Source organism: Apis laboriosa, unplaced genomic scaffold, assembly GCF_014066325.1.
Source record: "Apis laboriosa isolate Shangri-la unplaced genomic scaffold, ASM1406632v1 scaffold35_cov144, whole genome shotgun sequence".
NCBI classification, from domain to species: domain Eukaryota; kingdom Metazoa; phylum Arthropoda; class Insecta; order Hymenoptera; family Apidae; genus Apis; species Apis laboriosa.
This window is the reverse complement of record NW_025222966.1, coordinates 1,060,753-1,082,792: the sequence shown is the minus strand read 5'-3', so window position 1 is coordinate 1,082,792 and position 22,040 is coordinate 1,060,753. Positions and strand designations below refer to the sequence as shown.

The following is a 22,040-nucleotide window of genomic DNA, read 5'->3' as shown; positions in this document are numbered from 1 at the left end:
TTTACGAAATTAAAGATTTCCTAATTCGTTATATTCTTTTGTGATATTCTGTAAAATATACAAATTACAAAAGAATCAAAATCTTAAATTATTAATTATTTAAATTATAAAGTATAATTTTACGAAATTAAAGATTTCCTAATTCGTCATATTCTTTTGTGATATTCTGTAAAATATACAAATTACAAAAAAATCAAAATTTTAAATTATTAATTATTTATTTAAATTATAAAGTATAATTTTAGGATTTCACGAAATTAAAGATTTCCTAATTCGTCATATTCTTTTGTGATATTCTGTAAAATATACAAATTACAAAAAAATCAAAATCTTAAATTATTAATTATTTATTTAAATCATAAAGTATAATTTTACGAAATTAAAGATTTCCTAAATTCGTCATATTCTTTTGTGATATTCTATATAATATAAAAGAATCAAAATTATTATATAAATTTTAAATTATTAATTATTTAAATTATAAAGTATAATTTTACGATTTCACGAAGAATAAGATAAATCTTAAACTCCATTTCTTTAGTTTATAATTCATTAGTTTATAAAAATTTAATTTTCCAATCGTATAAAAATGTATTATCCACGAAAAAAAAAAAAATAAATTATATCTGACATCAGAAATACGATAATAAACTTTTGGACGAATAAATGAATCATTCGTTCAACGATTCATCGTAATTTTATTAAATATCTTTTTTTATAAAACTATAAACATCCCAATGCATTAAACGTAAACGAGAACGAAATCAACCCAAAAATCATATCGATACAACCCAACCCCCTCGATTCATTCTCCAAAAAATAAAAATTCAACAGAACAGCCATATGAAACGCGACGCATCGCGATCCCCTACTTCGCTCCCCCTCCTCCTCCCCCCCCCCCTCCCCACACAACTCGCATAGCTGGAATCGTTCGATAATTAAGGTAATGTTTCGCATACCGCGATCCCCCCTCCCCGTTATATATTTTTCATTCCTGGCCAAGAACGGACACGGATGCACCTGTCCGTACACCGAAGCGAAAACACGGGGAGAAAATTTTTCGAAGCAGCTTACCGAAATTCCTCGCGCCCTGCCTACCTACGTTCCTGAAGGTAGAGCAGCGGCGAGTTTGGAGGGGAGAACAACCTTGCAAGCTCTCACACCCTCCCTCGATATGCGTGGAGCTGCGTCGGTGGTAGGATCTGAAATTTTGGGAGGTTCGAGGAGTGTACGGAGGGCGGGGGTGGGGAGGGGGGGGGTGGGGGTTGAAGGGCGAAAAACCGGGAGGGAGCCAGGGAGGGACGAGAGGGGTGATGTCCTCGGGGGCGGTGGGGGGCGGTCTGAAGGGAGCCAGGCAACCTGCACCCGGCAACAGCCCCCGACCTCGGAAGAACTAATCATTAACCTCCTTTCACCCTCCCAAACACCGCTCTAACTCGACCACCTTCGCTTCACTTTCACCTGTGCCCTCTACTCTCCACTTCTCCCTCCCTCCCTCCCTCCCTCTCTCTCTCTCTCTCTCGCTCTCTCTCCTTCGTCTAACCCATTCACCCTCCCTTCCCCCGAGCTTTCTTCGTTTCTCAAATACGCTTCGCGCGCGTATTACGATTACACGCGCTCGCTTTCACCGCTTTTTTCACGGCCCTCTGCTTCGATCTCCTTCCGAACGACTTTCCATCCACTTTTCCCTTTTCTTGTTGCTGGATGCAACTTTTAACAGCTTCCTTCTTGCACTTTCGATGATTTCACGTTGAAAGATAATTACTTTTTCTAAGTCTGTTTGTTTTTTTTTTTTAAAGTAGAAAGTTGAAAGGAGTTGATTGCATGTTGGGAACGGTGAAAGAAGAAGATTAGATGTAACGTGAAATGGGCGAAGCTAGTTCGTAAACTAGTTTCGTCTAAGGAGATTCGCGCCAACCGTTGTGAGGTTGGCGTAGTAACCCTGTTGCTGGTCTTCCGTGCATATANTATATATATATATATGTGTATATACTCGCGTTAAAGGTTGCACCCTGTGCAACCCTCCGAACTTGAAGGCTGCGGTACACAGATAAACGCGAGGAGATAGATCAATAAATACGCGGGATACGTTGTTACACGTGCGTTATTATGCGTTTTGCGATGCATTCAATTGCAGGAAACGAATGAAGAGAAAAAAATCTTGTCAATCAATTCTTTTTTTATATCATGTTTTAGATTGTTACTACATATTAGATAAATCAATTTTTATCATTTGATACATAATTCCAACAAATAGATAATTTTTAATTTCAATCATTGGTGAATTTGCCTTTTTTGCTTTATTTTAAATAATTTTTTCTATGAATTAACATTTTTTTACATTTTTTATTAATTCTTAAAAATTGTCATCGAAAAAAGTTCTATGAAAATATTTGCTTGGAATTAAATTTCACTTATGATAACCTTTAAAGGTTAATTGAAAAAAATAATTAGGTACATAAATTCAAACATAAAATCAAATATGCTGTGTAATAATTGTATTAAATAAATAACATTAAATGATTTAATCGATTTGTGTACGTACAGAATGTATCATGTTATATATAAATTATGCTAAAAAATAAATTGTGTTTTTTTATATAAATATTAACATAAATAACATATTAACATAAATAAAAAATTTTCTATATAACAATTATTGAGAAAAATATATTATATGTATGTAGAAGAATGAATTAGAGAGAAAAATAAAGTGAGCATTAAACAATTTCTCGATTAAATAATTCACTATTCGTACGAAATGACTGTCCTGTGAACAGGTATTCATATATTTTTAATCGATGTAACCGACTAATGTCGACGTTGAATCTACAATCCAAGCATAGGGTCGAAGTCACTCTATTTTGTCAAAGTACACAGCGATTGCTGTTTATCCACTTCTGTATCTTGATTTACGTGTATAGTTTCAAGTCGATAAGATCTACCGTATAACAGGAGGGTAGTATAGTAAGACACGAGAAGGGCAAGTGATGTGTAAAATCGATCAATGATATTGATGAAATCGTGGAAATTGTCCAACATGAATAGCTGATTTCATCTTAAAGATATGAATTTTGATCAAAATTATAGCGATTTGTTTAGTTTTAAAATCGAAAATTTTCTATATTATTCTATATGATTAAGTATAAACATAATTTTGAAAAAAATATTATATAAATTTTTATGTTATATTCGAAAAATTAAAATATTTTTTTATGTGAAAATAAATTTGAAAATTTATATAATTATAAAACAGATTTATTGAATTAAAAATTAATGATACAATATTATATTATTTTTAGATTAATACTAATTTAAAAATGCTAATTTACACATTAATTTTTTACATATATATGCATAATTAATTATTATGAAACTGTATTAAACAAAAAACATATTTTCATTGTTAATTTTTATAAAATCTTAAAAATCTATGACTTTCAAATCGAATAATTATTAACTCGAAAAAAAGACATCAAATTTCTTTCGATAAAGCGATATATCGAATCCGTCCAAAAAAGAAAATTCTTCTTAAAAATACGAAAAAAAAAAAAGAAGAAACGCGGTGAATTGCATCCCTTAAGAGGAAATAACATAAAGGAGGTACAGGAAAACAGAAGCTGTACGTCCAGAAGCGGGCGCTTTCGTGCGAAGGTCGAGTCGTCAGTGGTTAGAGAGAAGGGTGTGCGCGGGGTAGCCGAAAAAGGGAGGAAGAGGGGCAAGATGCAACGCACATCTATTGATTCTCCTTCAGCGTGAAGGCCCGCGTGTCCCACTCACTTTCGGAAGCGCGCACGCACGCACGCACTCGCGCGTTTTCCCCGGCCGGCAGTACATGGACACGTGGCTTGTTGCGTGGCGTACTTACGTGTGCATACACACGCACAACCGAGTGCGTCCCGATAGTTGAATGCAGGGCACAAAACGGCCTCTCTCCTTCATTCTTTCTTTCCCCTCCCTTTCCCTTTTCTCCCGTACTTAGCTTAAAGAAGGAAGGAAAGGAAAAGAAAAAAAAAAAAAAAAGAAAAAAAAGAGGGGGGAACTGGATTTTGCAACCTCCCTTCCGTGCATTCCTACTATGAATTTCCTTGGCCGGCTGCATAAAGAATTAGAATGCCAGAACGCGCACACCGGCAGTTTATATAAAGGTATAGGATAAAAAAAAAAGGAGGCATAGGGGTGAGGGACGTCATGTCCTAAATGCTCAACGCGGCTTTGCACTTGCAACTATGCTTCACGATGTTGCGTATTCAAAATCTTGGAGGGTAAGCATCGGCTTTGCAAACAATAAACCAGATCGACACAGAGAGACACCGCTTTTCGAGGTTGAATAACAAAGTGCACGGAACTGGCGAGCAAGAACAACTTTATTGCCTTTGTTGGTTGAACCAGGTTGTCCTATGTCATCGAGATGGGTAATTAACTGAGGCAACGAAAAATACGGCTCTTTCGAAGACATTGAGTATGAACAAATAAGTACTTTAATGTGCGTAGGAAGAGAGACAAGTGAATCTTATGTAATAGTATATAAAATATCGATAATTGTTGGTCTAATTCGAAATGAAATTATATAGTCGTATCATATAGTTGAAAAGAAATCGAAAGTGGAAATTTAGATATTTCTATAGAAAATAATTTGAGATTGAAAAATTATATAAGTATAATATTATATGAATTATTATGCAAATTATTATGCAAAGAAAAAATAAGATTTAATTTAATGATATATATTTAAAATAATTTCTCTGTAAATATATTTAATAATGTAATATTTTTTACTAATTGTAAATAATATCTAAATTCTTGCTCTGAATCCCAAATACTAAATTCCAAATATAATATAGATTTCAATTTCAAGTTATTAATCAAATTAATCTTATTGATCAAGTTAAATCAATTATTATGTGTATCAATTATTTATATTAATAAAAAATAGATACGCGTAAATATATGATAGGATAGCAAATCAATTTTAATATGCAGAAACAATCTTAGAATAATAACGTTTCGATCTTATATTTGTTTACATGAATCGAAAGGTACAGAAATGGTGTCGCAAAAACTATGAGATTCCTATTCGAACCGTTAGCAGGATGCAAAGTATGATTCGAATGTACAAGAGTCATCGTACTCAGTGGAACCAAACATGCAGAAACACAAACATATGTCACCGTTAAGGTTACGAAAACAATTGTTCTAGGTTGTCGTAAGGGTCAATTTGTGCGATGAGAAATTGTATATTGAAATCCATTCAAGCAACGATTGGTTATCGAATACGTTGTAAAATATTCAAGGAAAATCTCATTATTTTATTATAATGTCACTTAAATTTTAAATATGTTTGTGTGATAATTAAAATATAATTTTTTATTCTAAAATATTGTTACATATAAATTTTAATATTATGATATGTAATAATTATATTATATTCTCATATAACATTAAAAAGAATTATAAAAATATATATATTTTATAAAAATAAATAATATAATAATAAATAATATAAATTTTTGTATTACATTATTATAAATAAATACATGAAAATTAAAAAATTTTATTGTAAAAATTTAAATTATATTTATATTTTACATGTTTTTCTTTATTCATATTCTTTTTTATAATCATTTTAAATTTTTATGATGATAACTCATATCATGATATATCATGATATGAAAATTAATAATAACAAGCATATATTAAAATAATAATATAGAAAAAAAATAAGATTTATAAGTGAAATTATAAGGTATTGAATATATGTATCAAATAAAAACTTACGAAAATCGGTTTTCCACGCATCCGTTTCCCGCCTTTCTGCTTTTCGTATTCTTCCTTTTCTTAACTTTCCAAATTTTCTTTTAATTTGAGATGTTAAAAATTATTCTAACCCTTTCGCGACATATCATTAAATGCCGGTACCATGCGAGAAAAAAATTCATTTTTAACAAAACATTTTCATTCTTATTTTAAATACTAGGTCACCGAAATCACTTGTTGTAGGATTAGGGATTTTTGGATCATCATATACAAGAGTGGCGAGAAGATGACAATGTATGTAAAAGAACCGATTTTCGCGAAAAACTCTTAACTCTTTCGTCCGTACGCTGCCAGCAGCGAAGGCAACTGAAAACAGAGAATCGGCAGCCAGATTGTCGGTCACATAGACGTCCTTATCACGCATTGAAAATGAAAATTTGGTCCGGAATTAGTGGCGCCGTCTCGCGGAAGCGGGAAAATTTATTTGATTTTTAAGATCTTTATAATAAGAAATGCTTCCTTTATTATAGAATTTAAGTACGCTTTCTATTTATAAATGATTATCTTATAATTATAGTAGAACGAATTATTGAAAAATATGTGATTGTATTGAATATTTTATCTAATTAAAAAAGATAAAAATATGTTTTTACGATATAAAAATAAAATAATTATAAAATAGTTTAAATTATAATAGTATTGATAAAATTAATGAAATTTAATTATAAATAAAAAAATAGAAAAACTATTATATAAATTAACTTAAATTTTTTATTTATATTTCATTTATTTCAACATAGTAATAGTTCTAGGAAAAAATTTACAAATAAAAATCGAATTTTGTAAAACAATTTGATATAAATTACATTTATCATTTCACTACATATTTTAATATATTAACCAATAACTACTGTACTATCATCGATAAAGTTATAAGGTGGTATTTCCAAATTTAATGGAGCTGGTCCTTTTCTAATCCTGCCACTGGCATCATAATGAGATCCATGGCAAGGACAATAATAACCACCAAAATCACCTGCATTTGCAATTGGAACACATCCTAAATGTGTACATACACCCAAAACAATCAGCCATTGTGGCTGCTTTACACGATCTAAATCTACTTCTGGATCTCTAAGAGTCTTAATATCAACTCCTGCCTCTTTTTCAATTTCTTTTTTTGTCCTATTATCATATAAAAAAAAAAATTTATATTTAATTCAGTTAAATATTATTTAAAAAATGATACAAAAAATAATCAGTAATATTTACCTGTGTCGTACAAATATAGGTTTTCCTCGCCATTTAAAGACAGCACTTTTTCCTTCAGGAATAGCATCAAGTTTTATTTCAATTTTTGCTAATGCAAGTACATCAGCTGAAGCACTAAATGTAGCTACTAAGTCATATATGGCTGATTTTGCTATATAAGCACCAGTAACTCCAGTTGCTATATAATAATATCAAAATTTATATTTCTATGTAATTTTATTCTGTAAAATTGAAATAAAATAAAAAGAATTAAAAGATTTATTTACCAGCTGTCATAAGATATGCAAATGATTTGCGGTTACTTGAATTTTCTTTACTTTTACTTTTTGGATCTTGTACAGCTTCATGACGATAATCACTAAAATCTGGCCATTGAATATCAGAATGTGCTAACCTCCTCTGCGTTGCTAATAAACTGGCTGCAATAATTAATTCGATCAAATCTTTGCTTTCAAATTAATATATACTGTACTATATGAAATAAGATAATAGAAATAATTAAGTTTATATATATAATTTAGTTAATATGTATATATATATATATAAGTTTATAAATATTTTTTTTTAGTTTCTAAACGCAAAAAGATTTATGCAATATTTAGAAACTCAATTGGTATAACAGTAATCTAATCTAGCAGTAAGTATGCAAGTACTGAATACAGCATATGATTATATAATCGAAATATAAAATGAATTTTGATGAAATAAATACAAAAGTTAATAAAATAACTTTGAATTAAAAGTTTCGAACCTCCAATTCCTGAACTCACTCGTAGAGCTCCTGTAATAAGAGATTCATGCAAACTTTGAACGAGAATTCGCTTGACGTCAGATTTAGTAATAATTTTTGTTTTTTCTACAATACCCCTTCCGGTTACTGGTTGCATTCCATTTGAAATGACAGATGTCGATTTTAAAAGTGGTAAGAAATTTGTCGATTTTGCAACAACGTTCATTTTTCTTAATTATTCACGTCGAAACAACTTCATCGAATACCAACTAAAAGTCGAAGACTTGTACTGTCAGATGTCTCTGCAAAGCAACCTTCATGTAAATTATATACAGATGTCGCGTAATAACGTATTGAATATAGCTTATTTAGATAATGAATAATAATAATATTTTCAAATAATAAATAATAATAATATTTTCTGAAATATAAAAGTTTCAAATATTACTTTTATAATCGAATATGAGAAACAATTATAATTATCACATTTTTATAAGAAAATTCTAGATATTATTCTTAATAATTATTTATAAATATTTTTAATATTTATGAATTTAATCTATATTCTTTGTAAAAAATTAAAATCCTAAATTATTATTTAAACAAAAATTACTTTAAACGATAAAAATTTATATGAATATTTATATATATATAAATATATTTAGATAAATGTTTATGATAAATTAAATAAATTTTTAAAAAACAAATTATATTAATGAAGAAATTATTAAAATATTATGTAATAATATTATGTATAATATATAATGTATAATTACAAAATTATTATATTGTATAATATATTTCACAAAAAATTACAATAAATAATTAATATAAACAAAAAATAACTCTATGTCATATATTTTAGTACTATACTAGTCTTATAATAATTATAATATTGATTCATTGTATAATAATGATTCATATTATAATAAATAAACATTTATTATAATAAATATTTAAATTGAGATAAGAGTCTTAACTATTATCAAATTTATTTTTACTTGATTTACTGATACTAAAATACTATTAAGATATCTACTAATAAAATAGGTTTAAACTAATAATTTTTGGACAATTTTATTTTGAACAATTAAAAAATGTTTTTAAAAATTCTTATAAATATAAATAAAATTTTGTATGTTTATGATTTATTGTATTTAAATTTATTATTATATTTCGTTTTTTTATAGTATTTTACGTTAAAATATGTGTATAAAATAAGATATATTAAACATTATTATAAATATTCTAATATTTTTACAATTGATATTTCAGAACATAAAAAAAAATCAAATATAAGATGTTAAATCTATTCTATTATTTCGTCTATGGTAATAGTATATTATTATGTTATATTGTTATTCGATATTCTTGTCGTTGTATATAAGTTATATTGTATTTTTCTAAACATTTTTAGAAAATATTAATAATTATAAATAGAAATTAAAAATATAATATATATTGAATATAATTATATGTATATGAAATATGTATTGAACTATATAATTTGACAGCACTAATCTTTATTCTAATTTAAATAGTTGTTGTCAATATTTATTGTAATTTGTCTAAAAATGGTAAGTAAATAATATTTTATAATAGAAAATAAATCATTTTTATTATTAAAAACTAAAATATTAATTTTACATTGAAATATTATTTGTATGAAGTATTTATATAATTTTGAAGGTTATGTTTTGAAATACATAAATATTCTTTACTTTAAATTATTAATATTTTTTAAAATGTTATATATATAATATAATATAATATATATAATATATTATATTATATAATATAATATATATAATATAATATAATATAATATAATATATACATATATATAATATATATATATTTTTTAGACGAATACATTACAAAATTGGAGTCCATTTGCCAAAGAATATGATCCTTTAAAAGCAGGTAGTATTGATGGTACAGATACAGAACCACATGATAAAGCTATTAGCCGTGCGATACAAGCGCATTATGAATCTCCTCATGGCTTAAAATCAAAACCAGAAAGAACATTATTCGTTGCTAGATTTGGTCCAAAAATTACAAAACATGATTTAAAAGAGGTATAATAATAATTTTTTATATTAATAATAATTTTTATTAATATAACAAATATATAATTTAAATATAATTTTAAACATTGATTTAGTTTTTCTCTAAATATGGAGAGGTCATATCGGCAAAAGTTATAGTTGATATTGTAACTGGATTATCTCAAGGCTACGGATTTGTAGAAATGAGAAGCGAAGATGAAGCTAGAAGAGTACTTAGACGTTGTGTTGATGCTACATTAAAAGGTTATCAAATTTTTATAGATTATGAGTGTGGACGCACTTTGAAAGGATGGAAACCAAGAAGACTTGGTAATTAATCATATTGTATTTATTTGTAACCTTGTATTATAAATATATATGTTATAAATAAGTGTTAGTTAATTAAATTTAAAATTTTTAAAAATTTAATTAAATATAATTAAATATATAATCTTATAGGTGGTGGTTTTGGTGGTAAAAAGGAATCGGGTCAACTTAGATTTGGTGGAAGAGATAGACCTTTCAAAAAACCAATTGTACCTAATATAATAAGGTCTCATCATCATCATCAAGAACATACACATCATCATACACATCATCAATATCATCACCATCATCATTATCATCATCATCATCGTCATTAAAATTTTATATTTTAATCTTATTTTTGTAAGTTTCATTTTATATCTAAAAATCATAAATGAAACATTAAAAATATTATCATGTAATATTTTACTGCTTATTGAAAGATTTTTCCGTAAATTTTGCAATTTTGACTTGTATCCAATATAAATATTTAAGATCTATGTATTTTATAAAGTATATAAAGTATATATTTTATAAAGACATTAGGAACAATACAATTTTAATGTATTATGAAACAATTTACTATTATTCAATATTTGTTTTCAAAATATTTTATATAACAATTCTTGTAAAAATGTTTTTAATTTGTAAATATTATAAATATACAAATTTTATTTATAAATAAAAAATTAAGAAATAAGAAAATTTAATGAAACATGTTTTTAATACTTTCTCAATAAAATCTATTTTATGAAATAATATAAATTTCAAAAATAATATTTTCGAATTTCAGTAGAACACTTTTTTTTTATTACATGTTTACTACATTTACATTTTTATAAAACATGATTTCTAAACTTTAAAATTATTTGAAATTTTTTTAACATTGCATAAATTGTAGTGGATGCCAAAATTCTTTGTGAATTATGTTACATTCACTTTCGAAAACAACATAATACATTTAAAACAGAAAAACATTTTAAAATAAATCAGAAACGTTAAAAAAAAACAATGATAATTTTATATAAAATAAAAAATAATCTATTTCAATTTTAGTAAAAATTATCAAATTATCAATTATCACATAATTCTCTATTCTTACAAGATCATTTATCAAAATATCTATAAAAGAATAAACAAAAGTCAAATAATTTGATTCTAATAAAATTCATCGTTTAATTTTATGTTTAAATTATTAACGTCGAATCAATTTAATCGATAAAATTACGAGAATTTAATTTAATAGTTTTATTGGAAAAAAATTGAAACATCTTATGATTAATAATGTTCAGTATGTTAGCAAATACGTACATAAATCACAACGAATTTATGAATGAATGAAATTAATTTTTGAATGAAATTAAATCTATTTTAAATTTATTATGGAACTTTCATTATTGAATCGGATAAAAAATTTTTTTTTTTATTTGAAAATGAAATATAATAATAAAATAATATTATTCAAACTTTTCAATTACTGGAAATTTATATTTTCATGATGTATATTCAGAATGCCGTATTAAAATTTCGACAGAGCTTAAATTCTTCGAATTGAGCGGGCGTACGAAAGATTAAGAGACATCGTACGCACAATTTATCAGCAACGATCATCAACAGAACGACTAAGCCAAGGGATTCAAGCTTTCTGGCGCGGTGTGAAGCGATGTCGTTAGCGTCGTGGAACTTTATACCCGAGCGTTGTAGCACCCTCTCCCTAGCATGGCCCCCTCCATATATGGAGCCACATCGTGGTTCGACGTCGGCCACGCGGACGAAGTTTAAGCCTCCAGGCTGACTCTGATAAGGTAGCCTCTTTCCTCGATTCTTCTCACTCTGTCTCCTCTACCATCGCCAAGGTCTCAGAGGGGCAACCCACATTCGTTTATCGCGACTCCTATTTCGTCTGCTCGGCCGCTGCTCTCGTTTGCACAACATAGCATTTGCTGCGTCCCTAATGCTTTTTTTATTCACGGACACAGCTGCCGGAGTAGTAACTCGTACGCGATCATTGCTAGAGCCGAATATACAAGATATTGTGTAGATTTTGCGAGCAGTTTTTTCTTTTAATTGACTATTTATATTATTTGAATTTTATATTATTAATTTATTATTACATCAATGTATTTGAATATATATTGTATTATTGTAGCCATATTAATTTGTTCACCATAGTAATTATTAGTTTTGAAACAAGTAAAAGATTTAATTAACATTTCATCAGAAAATGATTTTAAATATTATAGAAATTTTTTATACATTCTTTTGAAATATTTATATGTATATATTTTTTTACTCATTCTATATTTATCATATCTCTTTTTTATTTCTTTAATATTACAAAATTCTATTTTATTTGTATTTCGTTTGATAATATATAGATAATTTTATTAAAATTTTATATTATATCAAAAAGCATATATAATCATTTACAATTAACGAAACAAATTAAAAAATCATTATGAATGAAATGAAATATTCTTTGATTAAAAGATATTTTATTTATATAATATATATAATCATATATCATTGCCAGTGAATAAATTATATTTCGTATATTACTTGCGATAATGATTATATTAATTTTTAGTATTCCAAAGGTATGCGTTGAATTTAAGCGAAGGAATTGCTACAAACTTCATGTTGTTATTGCTCGAGGGTAAATACATGTATATTTAGTGACCATGTCCACGTAAACCAGTGGGCAGTAAACTTTCCACCAATGGCGAGGTTGAACATGAAACGACTACAAGACAGATATAATATAGCTGTATCAGCGTCAGAAATAACTTACTCGCAAAAAAAAATGTATCTTAAAATTTTGTTTTCATTCTAGCATATGCAGAAATAATTTTTGCTTAAAAAGGAACGAGGATCGAATCGAAATTTTCTTGAAACTTGTAATATTAGTTTTTTATTTTTATTTTATAATTCGATGTTATTTAATATCATATTGATAAAAGTTTTTTGGATTTCAACTTTGGAGAACATGGTTTTCATATTCGGTCACATTGAGACAAATTTAAAAAATAAAATATTTATAAAAGAATAAACAAAAGTCAAATAATTTGATTCTAATAAAATTCATCGTATAATTTTTAAATAATTAAAAACTTAATAACTAAAATAAAATATCATGAAGATATCTTGATCGAATTACATAAAAAATATCATCGAATGAATCAAACGCAATGCAATGACAAAAGAAACTAGATTATTAGATAGAAAAACGCGAATTTTACCATTTTCTACGATTTGAATTGCAAAAGCACGTAATATCAATTCGTAACAAGATTGTGCCCCACAATTCGTTAGTTCTGCATTAATACATACTCCGTTATAGCTCTGCATTAACACGTTTCGCACGATTGGAAAAAATAATCACATTGCGTGCAACATCGTGACAGATTTTATTAATAAGAGAGCCATATTTCTAAGTAAAATTTTATACGAATTTTTATCTCGAATATTATATTTCGTATCTTAAATTTTACTCGAGAAACCAGAATTCATATTCTGAATAACATCGACGGATATTTCGAGATGCTTTTCCTCCTGTATATATACATGTATATAAACATAGACATTTTTTAATTCGCTGTAATTTTCATTTTTTATCTTTTTCTCTCTAAATTTCTCTTCCATTCTCTTTCTCCTCTCCTCCTGCTCAAACGCACAATTACGAACTCGAGATTATCACGAACTCGCTCTAACCACTAAAATCACACCCCTGTATTTCCTTTTCTTGGCGCCTAACCATGAATGGAAATAAATGTAAAATGAAAGAAACATGGAAAGATTCGCGAGTGGTTACGGTATAACGTTCGAATAAATAGCTATTTTTAAATGACCGTGGATACTCTTGGATACTCTACTCGCTCATACTCTTTGGGAATTCAGGTAATTACCATCGAGTTAGGAAATTGTGTGCATTTGTGTTAACTCGAAACTGTGAATGGCAAATTGTGAATCTTATGATGAGTACACATGTTCGATTTAAAATATATAAATTAAATCGAATTTCAAAATGGAATAATAAGAGTATATATAACTGCTTATTCAATATTAATGTTTAGAAATATTGAATTTTAATTAATTATTGAATTATAATTAAAATAATATTAAAATAAATTTAAAATATTATATATAAATTGAATCGAATTTCAAAATGGAATAACAAGAGTATATATATCTGCTTATTCAATATTAATGTTTAGAAATACCTATTGAATTATTGAATTGTTTTAATCATATGTAATAATTTAATAATCATGTTGAAATTAATTAAGTTAATTATTATCTAGTCGTTTAATATCAATTGTTGGTAATAATTCATTAATCGTAGGTAATAATTTAATTATTCTGAGATTAATCGAAACATTAGGATGAAATCATGCAAAATTTTTAAAATCGTTACAAGAATTACAATTACTTATTCAATATTTAATATTCCAATAAAAAGTGTTAGATTAATCGTACTCTAAACTCAAACACTCGTATTCGTATAATCGAACATACGTTCCAAAACAAAATATTTAACGAAGAAGAAATGGGAAAAACCCAACCTTCTCAACCAAGAATCTCCAATTCTTAGCAAACTTAGAAACGAAAGATAAGATTAAAAGAATAACCAGGGAGTAAACAAGCTCCCTCTGGCGATCGAGGGATTTGGCTCTCCTAATCGAGATATTCAAAATTCGCCTATTCCCTCCACTCCCAAACAACCTCCATGGATGATTGCGGGGGCGGGAGGCAGGCGGCGGAAGGGGCCCACGGGAACGAGATCCACGGCACGGGCACTGTAGAAGGAGTACGAAAATAGTAGCGTGCCAGGATCGTATCACGCTCGCGGCCCACAGACGTGGATCTCCTTTCTATTAATAGCTAAATGAAAGGGAGCGATCCCGAGTCGGCCGTGTAGGCATCGTTCCGAGTCTTGGTGGTGTCCAGGCCCTGATCGCAGGACTTCAGAGCCGCTCAAGCCGTCGCGGACTCCACATTCCACCGGCAAAAGCTCTTCCGTGCGTGCCTGTTCAGAAGCATCTACTTGCTCGGCTGGTGCTCCGAGGCGAACCCTCATACACGTCATACACACGCGTCTCCCACCCACCCACATACACAACATTGCCATACACATTCACACCGCTCGAGTGTAAGTCTCTTTGATTGTTAATTCTTTTTTTTTTTCTTTTCTTTTCTTTTCTTTTATACAAATGTATATCTCCATATATATATATATATATTGTCTGTTTAACTGCTTTCGATTCAGTGATAAGTATATTATTTACGCGTTCTCGCATTTTGAATCTTGAGCCATCATCGTTGTGTTTCCATTTCTATACGATGGGAATTTTTTCGAATCAGTGATTTCGCCGTGATGGATCGTTATGCAGTGATACAACACGATTAGATACATCGGTGATGAAAAGATGAGAAAGAACATTTTCCTCGTCTTCGTTGCCGTTCCGTGGATCGATATATATCACGGGGAAGGAGGGGGATGGAAGGAGGATTTGATGGAAGATTCGAGTGTGAAAGTGAAACTGGAAGTGAAGATGGAATTCTTTGGATCTTAGGAGGAGTGGGGTGGGAATCGTATATTTTCTTTTTAGAGGGATAATCGTGAAAACTTGAGCTGGATAATATAGATAACTGTCATAACTGGTATAAATAATTAAGAAGGATAATTGATCTGTGCACATCGACTTTTAAATACTCGTTTCCAAAGAGGATTTTACGAAGAAAAGAAACCTTTGTGCAAGTGGCGTCTGACCATGCTGTGACATTATCTACTGGGGCTATAATTTGAAGATCTCGTTCGTCTTTCTCTCTCTCTTTCTCTCTCTCTCTCTCTTTCTCTGTCTCGAGTTTCTGGATTTTCGCAGTTTCCAACGGAAGGGTAATCGAACAAATTTCCGGAGGACGTCTATAACAACGTAATGGCGAACATACTCGTCTTTTCTTAGTGTGGTTGCATTCGATGGGGACAGTTATAATGTGACTGGTTAATCGTTTCGATTAAATTTAAAACGTCTCGATTGATCCGTGAATATAACTCGTAGTTTAATAAAAATATCCAAGGACATGTAAAAGGAACCGTTGAATGCGCTTGAACAACAGAGAAACCGTAAGATACATCATTTTTACAAGTTTGTAAAAAAAGATACTTATAATTTTCCACACAAAACTTTTGATTTTTTAAAATTTTTTATACGATACGAATTTTAAAGTTGAATATTTTATACAAATTTCAATGTTTCTCCACGATTTCTCGGAACTGGAAAATGTACAATTCAAAGAAAATGGAATCTGCATGGAAAAATACATCGAAAATGTAGAATCGTTGATTCGATTAAAAATATAATTCAATATACATGATCTACAATTGGCAAAATAACAAAAATATCGATCTACGCCGTTCAATATTTTTCCAGATAGATTTATCTCTCTTCGCGTCGTATTACCATTTTTGGAAATACGTGTAAACGAAAGTAAATTTTTCAATTCTTGAGATTTATAAATGAAGAGAGAAATCACTTCTCTTTCTCAACTTTACACAGGGTAAAGGAGCGCGAATAGGATCGCGTCTGATAAATCATCGCCTATAAATGTACGAGCAATATCCCATTTCAAGATTCGATTATGACGTATGTGATTATATAATATTGTTTCCACTCCCACACCTCGTGTCAGCCATCTCACTGGACGTCTGCAACACCAACCACCGTGTCGGATAATTTTTCGAAAACATTCTGAACAATTTTCTTTCAATCTTGAATCTCGTGAATTTCGATCCTTTCACGAATCGTTCGAAAAAAAAACTGTTCTGTTTCGAAACTCATGATGAAAGAATATGACGAGCGAAGGAGAGAAAAGAAAGAAAAAGGGAGAAAGAAAAACTTTATCGTGCGACTCGAAGGAAAAAAAAAGAAAAAGAAGAAGAAGAAGAAGAAGAAGAAGAAGAAAAATTGTGTTATCGAGATCGAAGTTTAATCCGTTCGTGAAAACAGGAAACGATCGTCAAGCTCGATGACGACAACGGCAACGAAGACGTTATGGAGGTGGAGGAAACCTCCATACAGAGCGAGGGGGGAAAAAAGAAAGAGAGAAAGAAGGGAGGAAAAAGGAGTAGAGAGAAAGAAAGAGAGAGAGAGAGAGAGAGAGAGAGAGAGAGAGAGAGAGAGAAGCCAATAAACGAATGACGGGAGAGAGAAAGAGAGAGAGAAAGAGTTAGAGAGAGAAGAGTAGAGTTGGTTTTCTAAAATTAGAGAGCGACGAGGAAGAGAAGGGGATGACTCCTTATAGAGCTTGCGACGTCGAGCTTGCGGCCAGGGTTAGCAAACTGGCACTCTCTTTCTCGTCTCAGAATATCAGATTACCTTTGCACCAGTGCATCGTCTCGCCCCTTCGACTTCTTCCTTTCTTTTCTAGCTTTCTCTTTCTCGTGGCGGAGCAAGGTTCGATTTATGCACCCTCCTCTCTCTCACCCTCTCACCCTCTCGCCTTCCCTCTTCCTCCTCCCTCTTTTTCACCCCTCGATTTGTTTATTTTAAAATTTTTTCTTTTTTTTGTGAGAAGTCCATTCCCAGGAAAAAAAGCGGACGATCGAATCGCGGATTTTTATCTTTTCTTTCTCTTTTCGATTTATACCGATGATTCGAGTGTATCGAGAAAAGTAGAATCGGACGAAGGGTTATTTCTCCCTCGTCGAAAGTGCGATCTCGCGAAGCTAAATTTTTCCGGGAAAAATTCAGAATATCGAGAATAAAGCGACGATCCGATCGTTCCTTTCCTCCTCTCGTGTGAAAAATATCGTAATTTGAGATTAAGCAACCGAATAAGAGATCGTGAGGATATAACGAAGACACTGCCCACTGTTAAGGATAAATTGTGTTAATCGGTGGTTTTGTTTGCGTGTTGCAGTACCGTGACCACCAGCAAACATGTCTGACGACGAGGAGCAATACTCGTAAGTATTTCAAAATTTCAGAGGAACAATCTTTCCAAGATAAATATTTCAATATTCGATATTCTCGACATTCCCTCTTCCACTTTTTTTAATTTCGTTTCTCGAGACTCGTTTCTCCTTCTCGTTCGAATCTCCTCCTTCTTTCTTCTTATATACAATTTTTTCGAAGTGAAACAATTCGAAATTTTCGATTTTGACGAGCGAATAAATCACGAGAGAGAGAGAGAGAGAGAGAGGGAGAGAGGGAGAGAAACAAGTGCGTCGAGGAGGATTGATAAGTTGAAAGTTACGTAAGAGCACGTGTATCGAGCAATGAAATATCCATGAAATCGGAAGCTCTCGAAGCGGCGGGGAATGTCGAGGATATATCTCAGTCGAGCTTGAGTATATAAATTAAGTGAATATATTACGATATATATACATATATATTTATATGGCCATCGAAGCGTCACATGTCGAAACATGTCGTCGATAGAATTCATGCTTAGTTCTTTCTTAGAGCCGATTTCCAGGATCGAGAATTCTAGTTACTATTCTCGATGCGACGATTACGGGTCAGGTTGCTACATAAGTCGAGGATTATCGAGATACCCTCCCATTCAATGTCGATCGTTGTCGATCATACAATGAACGATATTCAAGAAAAATGAATTTGAAGTCCACGTAAGATGAAGAATCTCGTCGTGATGATGATATGTGTCACTCACCCCCTTATTGTTTCATACTTGTTCTCGTCAATATCCCTTGTCTGCCCTCGACCCCCCACCCCCTCGAGTTTTATTGTTAAAAGTGAACTACCCCCCCCCCCCCCCTCGTGCCCACGTGTCTTTGTGTTCGAAGAAATCGTGAATGTTCTTTTTTTCTCTTTTTTTAATCGTGCACACCCTCCCTCGATCGAATTGCTCGCTGAAGATGTTTTCTTTTCTCTATTTCGTTTTTTCCCTTCATCGCTCGAGTTATTTTTTTTTCAATAAACGTTTCGTTTCAACAAGAATCGTTATAAAGAAAAAAAAAAAAAAAGAACGAGATCACGGTCGATCTCAAAGAGATTTTCGTTTATTTTTGAAACGAGGAAATTCAACAGATATCCTAGGGGGGGATGAATCATTGGGTTGGATCGAACGGTGGATCTATATTCAGTCGGGTGGACGGATGTGTCCAAAAATGTCATAATAAATTATCTCAGCAAATTTGTCCGTTTTCTTTGCTCAGATTGCGCCCAAATCGTAAATTTCACGAATAATAAATTATAGTATTTAACTCGATTATTTATTAACCGTTAATTTTGTCGTAATGAATGAATATCTGCAAATTTAATTCACGTTTTTTTTCCATCAAAAACGTAACAAATAATAGGCTAAGCCTATTATTTCTAATATTTGATATTTTCTGTATTTTATATATTCGTTTCACTAGATCACATCAATCAATTATATTATTTTTAGCTACAAATTTATTATTTTCATATATCAATTAATTAAATTGCATAATACATTTAAATTCGATTTAAATAGAAATAGAAAGAATACATTTTTCAACGAGTAATTCGATGCTGAAGAAATTTCACCTGCCCTTAGCCCCCCCCCCCAAGAGCCCCCCCTATTGTTGTTATTATTTTCTTTTTTAATTGTTCATTCGATAGCCCCCTTTACACAGCCCTTAACTACCCGTTAACTAACAAATACCGTTTTCCATTTTCTGTTTTACAGCAGCGAGGAGGAGGTGGTCGAGGAAACGTAAGTGTTGCTGGCAATTCCTTAATTCCACGAGATCGTTCCAAAAATACATCTAACGTCCATGTTCTCTTATTTTCTCATTCCAGGAAGTAAGTTCCAGAGGCGTGTGCGCGTTTAAGTGTCTGCTACCACCGCGCAGTCACCAAGGAATCGTAGTTGTCGTTTTATAATCTCGATTTTAGATTTTACACTCGTTTAGAGGTTAACGGTTCGAGGCGAGACTTCTTCCAATCCTGATTCGTTTCGTTCCCTGATTTTTTTTTTTTTGCCGCTTGTTACGATAAAAATTTGGTTTTTGGACAACAACTCGATTTTTTTCTTTTTCTTTTTTTTTTTTTTTTTAATTTCCAGAGAGATCGTTCTTTGCTCGATTTATAATTTCGTTCGATCGATCGAATTTTTGACATTAAATAATTTCGATTCATGGAACAATTTATTATTGAAATTGAAACTGTAAAAGCGTTATTGTTGCAAACTTATGTAATTTCGTACGATCATAGAAATACTAAATATTGCATACAAGAAACATGAACCCAGTTCGAATTATTCGAGAGACATTTTTTTTTTTTTTTTACAAAAATAGGACTAACTGTTTGGCGCGGCCATCTTGTCACCTTGAATACCGGTTTACACAACAATAAAATAGAAAACAATATTTCGTAATATATAATTCGAACGATATGTCGAAAACAAGTGATGATTCATCGCGATTATTTTATCGTAATTGCGATTCGATTCGAATCGTATTTTATCAATTACGATTTTCACGTTCGTGCCATTTTTTTTTTCTTTTTTATTCCATAATTATTAAATCGTATCAAACGATATATATTATTCGATTTCTATCAACAAATATATAATAAACGTATTATTAATCTCCAATCATAGATTTTATATACGTCTACTTCGTGAGAGAAGTAGAATGGAGAACTTTTCGAAGGCAATAGCTGTATCGAAAAATCGTGTTCGTGCCTGAGAGCGATCTCTCTCGAACTATTGTTAAAATTAGAACAGTCGTGGTTCTCCCGCAAAAATAGAGCAGCACGAATGGCGCGGTATCTTCGAACTTCGAGTCCTATATTAAATTCAACGATGTCGTTTTTTATGATGAAACGGGTCTTAAATCTACGGTCTTAAATCCACACGATCCTATCGAGATTATACTTTAGCTTAATTTCGTTCGCTTGCGAACGCACGATTCAATGTTTTCTTCCCCGTTTTTTATACCCGTAGTTTATTATCAAGTGAAACAATTTTTCGAGTGAATGTATCGAAGAGAAATATTGAATCGTTTCGAGTGAACCGACGAGAAATATCGTTGAGGAAGGAGCGCGCATTTCTTCGCCACGGGGCTGATACATATTTCTCGTCGTTTCCTCCCGTGTTTCTCTTATTTGGCAAATGAAAAGAGAGCACTGTAGAAAAGGGTGGGGATGAATAATTATGCTCGATTCTAAGATTTCGATTTTTTTTTTTTTTTTTTTTTTTTCTTTTTACATTGACTCGAGCCGGTCATCGATCATTACATTTGTTTAGATTATCAACAAACAAAATCGAATGAAAATCCTATCTGACTTTGGTTTATGATCTTCGTTTTTTTTTGTTTTTCTCTCTGTTTTTTGCTCACAACTCCGTCTATAACAATCCATCCCTTCGTCTGATATCTCCACAAACAATACACAAAAAAAAATACGAATCGACCAATCGATCAAACCACCAATCACCATCGACCAAACGACCAACGCGGCGCGAATCGAAAAATCGAAAAATCAAAGGCAGCCGGAAGGCAGGAAGATCGAGTAAGTCCCTTGAAAACAATTCTACGCTCGCCTTGTATCTTGTTCAGGCAGCTATTTGGCAATGTTCTTCACTTCTCGTCTTTTTCTCAGTATTCTCATTCTTTTCCTATCACTTCTCTTTCTCTTTCTCTTTCTCTCTCTCTCTCTCTCTCTCTCTCTCTCTCTCTCTCTCTCTCTCTCTCTATCTCTATCGCTATCTCTCTTCCTCTATCTTTCTCATTTCTTCATTCTTCTTTCATTTTTTTTTTTATTTTTTTTTTTCCCCCCTCTTTCTTTTAATCGTTTAACTGTTATTATTGTTGTTGTTGTGATTGTCGTCTTGTATTTTATACAAGTTTTTTTTTAGTATATTATTTATTCGTATGCGCTATTTCGTCTCTTTGTATTATGCGATGTATTCTTTTTTTTTTTGTTTTTTTTTTT

At 30.7% G+C, this 22,040-nt stretch overlaps 3 protein-coding genes across 9 annotated transcripts in view; 2 read left to right on the top strand and 1 right to left on the bottom strand.

Moving 5' to 3' along the window:
- Positions 1 to 6,532: 6,532 nt before the first annotated feature.
- Positions 6,533 to 8,031, bottom strand: LOC122715426 (cytochrome b-c1 complex subunit Rieske, mitochondrial). Of its 2 annotated transcripts, XM_043937613.1 has the most exons (5): positions 7,895 to 8,025; positions 7,781 to 7,810; positions 7,296 to 7,448; positions 7,030 to 7,207; positions 6,533 to 6,942 (listed from the first exon to the last, which is right to left on the bottom strand). In XM_043937613.1, the coding sequence occupies exons 1-5, from the start codon at positions 7,983 to 7,985 to the stop codon at positions 6,654 to 6,656; spliced, it is 741 nt and encodes a 246-aa protein (XP_043793548.1). In that variant the 5' UTR covers positions 7,986 to 8,025; the 3' UTR covers positions 6,533 to 6,653. The 2 variants fall into 2 exon arrangements, with proteins under 2 accessions (XP_043793548.1, XP_043793547.1); XM_043937612.1 differs by having other exon boundaries at positions 7,781 to 8,031.
- A 1,188-nt stretch (positions 8,032 to 9,219) lies between these two features.
- LOC122715467 (U11/U12 small nuclear ribonucleoprotein 35 kDa protein-like) lies at positions 9,220 to 10,489 on the top strand. Its single transcript, XM_043937687.1, has 4 exons — positions 9,220 to 9,336; positions 9,625 to 9,840; positions 9,927 to 10,140; positions 10,270 to 10,489. Exons 1-4 carry the CDS (start codon positions 9,334 to 9,336, stop codon positions 10,452 to 10,454), a joined length of 618 nt encoding a protein of 205 aa, XP_043793622.1. The 5' UTR covers positions 9,220 to 9,333; the 3' UTR covers positions 10,455 to 10,489.
- A 4,518-nt stretch (positions 10,490 to 15,007) lies between these two features.
- Positions 15,008 to 22,040, top strand: part of LOC122715433 (troponin T, skeletal muscle) — a 17,198-nt gene continuing 10,165 nt past the window's right edge. For 2 of the 6 annotated variants that reach the window (XM_043937627.1, XM_043937626.1), the window contains exons 1-2: positions 17,430 to 17,570; positions 18,037 to 18,082. In XM_043937627.1, the coding sequence (XP_043793562.1) occupies positions 18,057 to 18,082 (26 nt within the window). In that variant the 5' untranslated portion in view covers positions 17,430 to 17,570; positions 18,037 to 18,056. Of the gene's footprint in view, positions 15,266 to 17,429; positions 17,571 to 18,036; positions 18,083 to 19,791; positions 19,819 to 19,904; positions 19,908 to 21,593; positions 21,618 to 22,040 lie in introns of those variants that run through there. The other 4 variants (XM_043937630.1, XM_043937625.1, XM_043937624.1 and 1 more) reach the window with 4 other exon arrangements.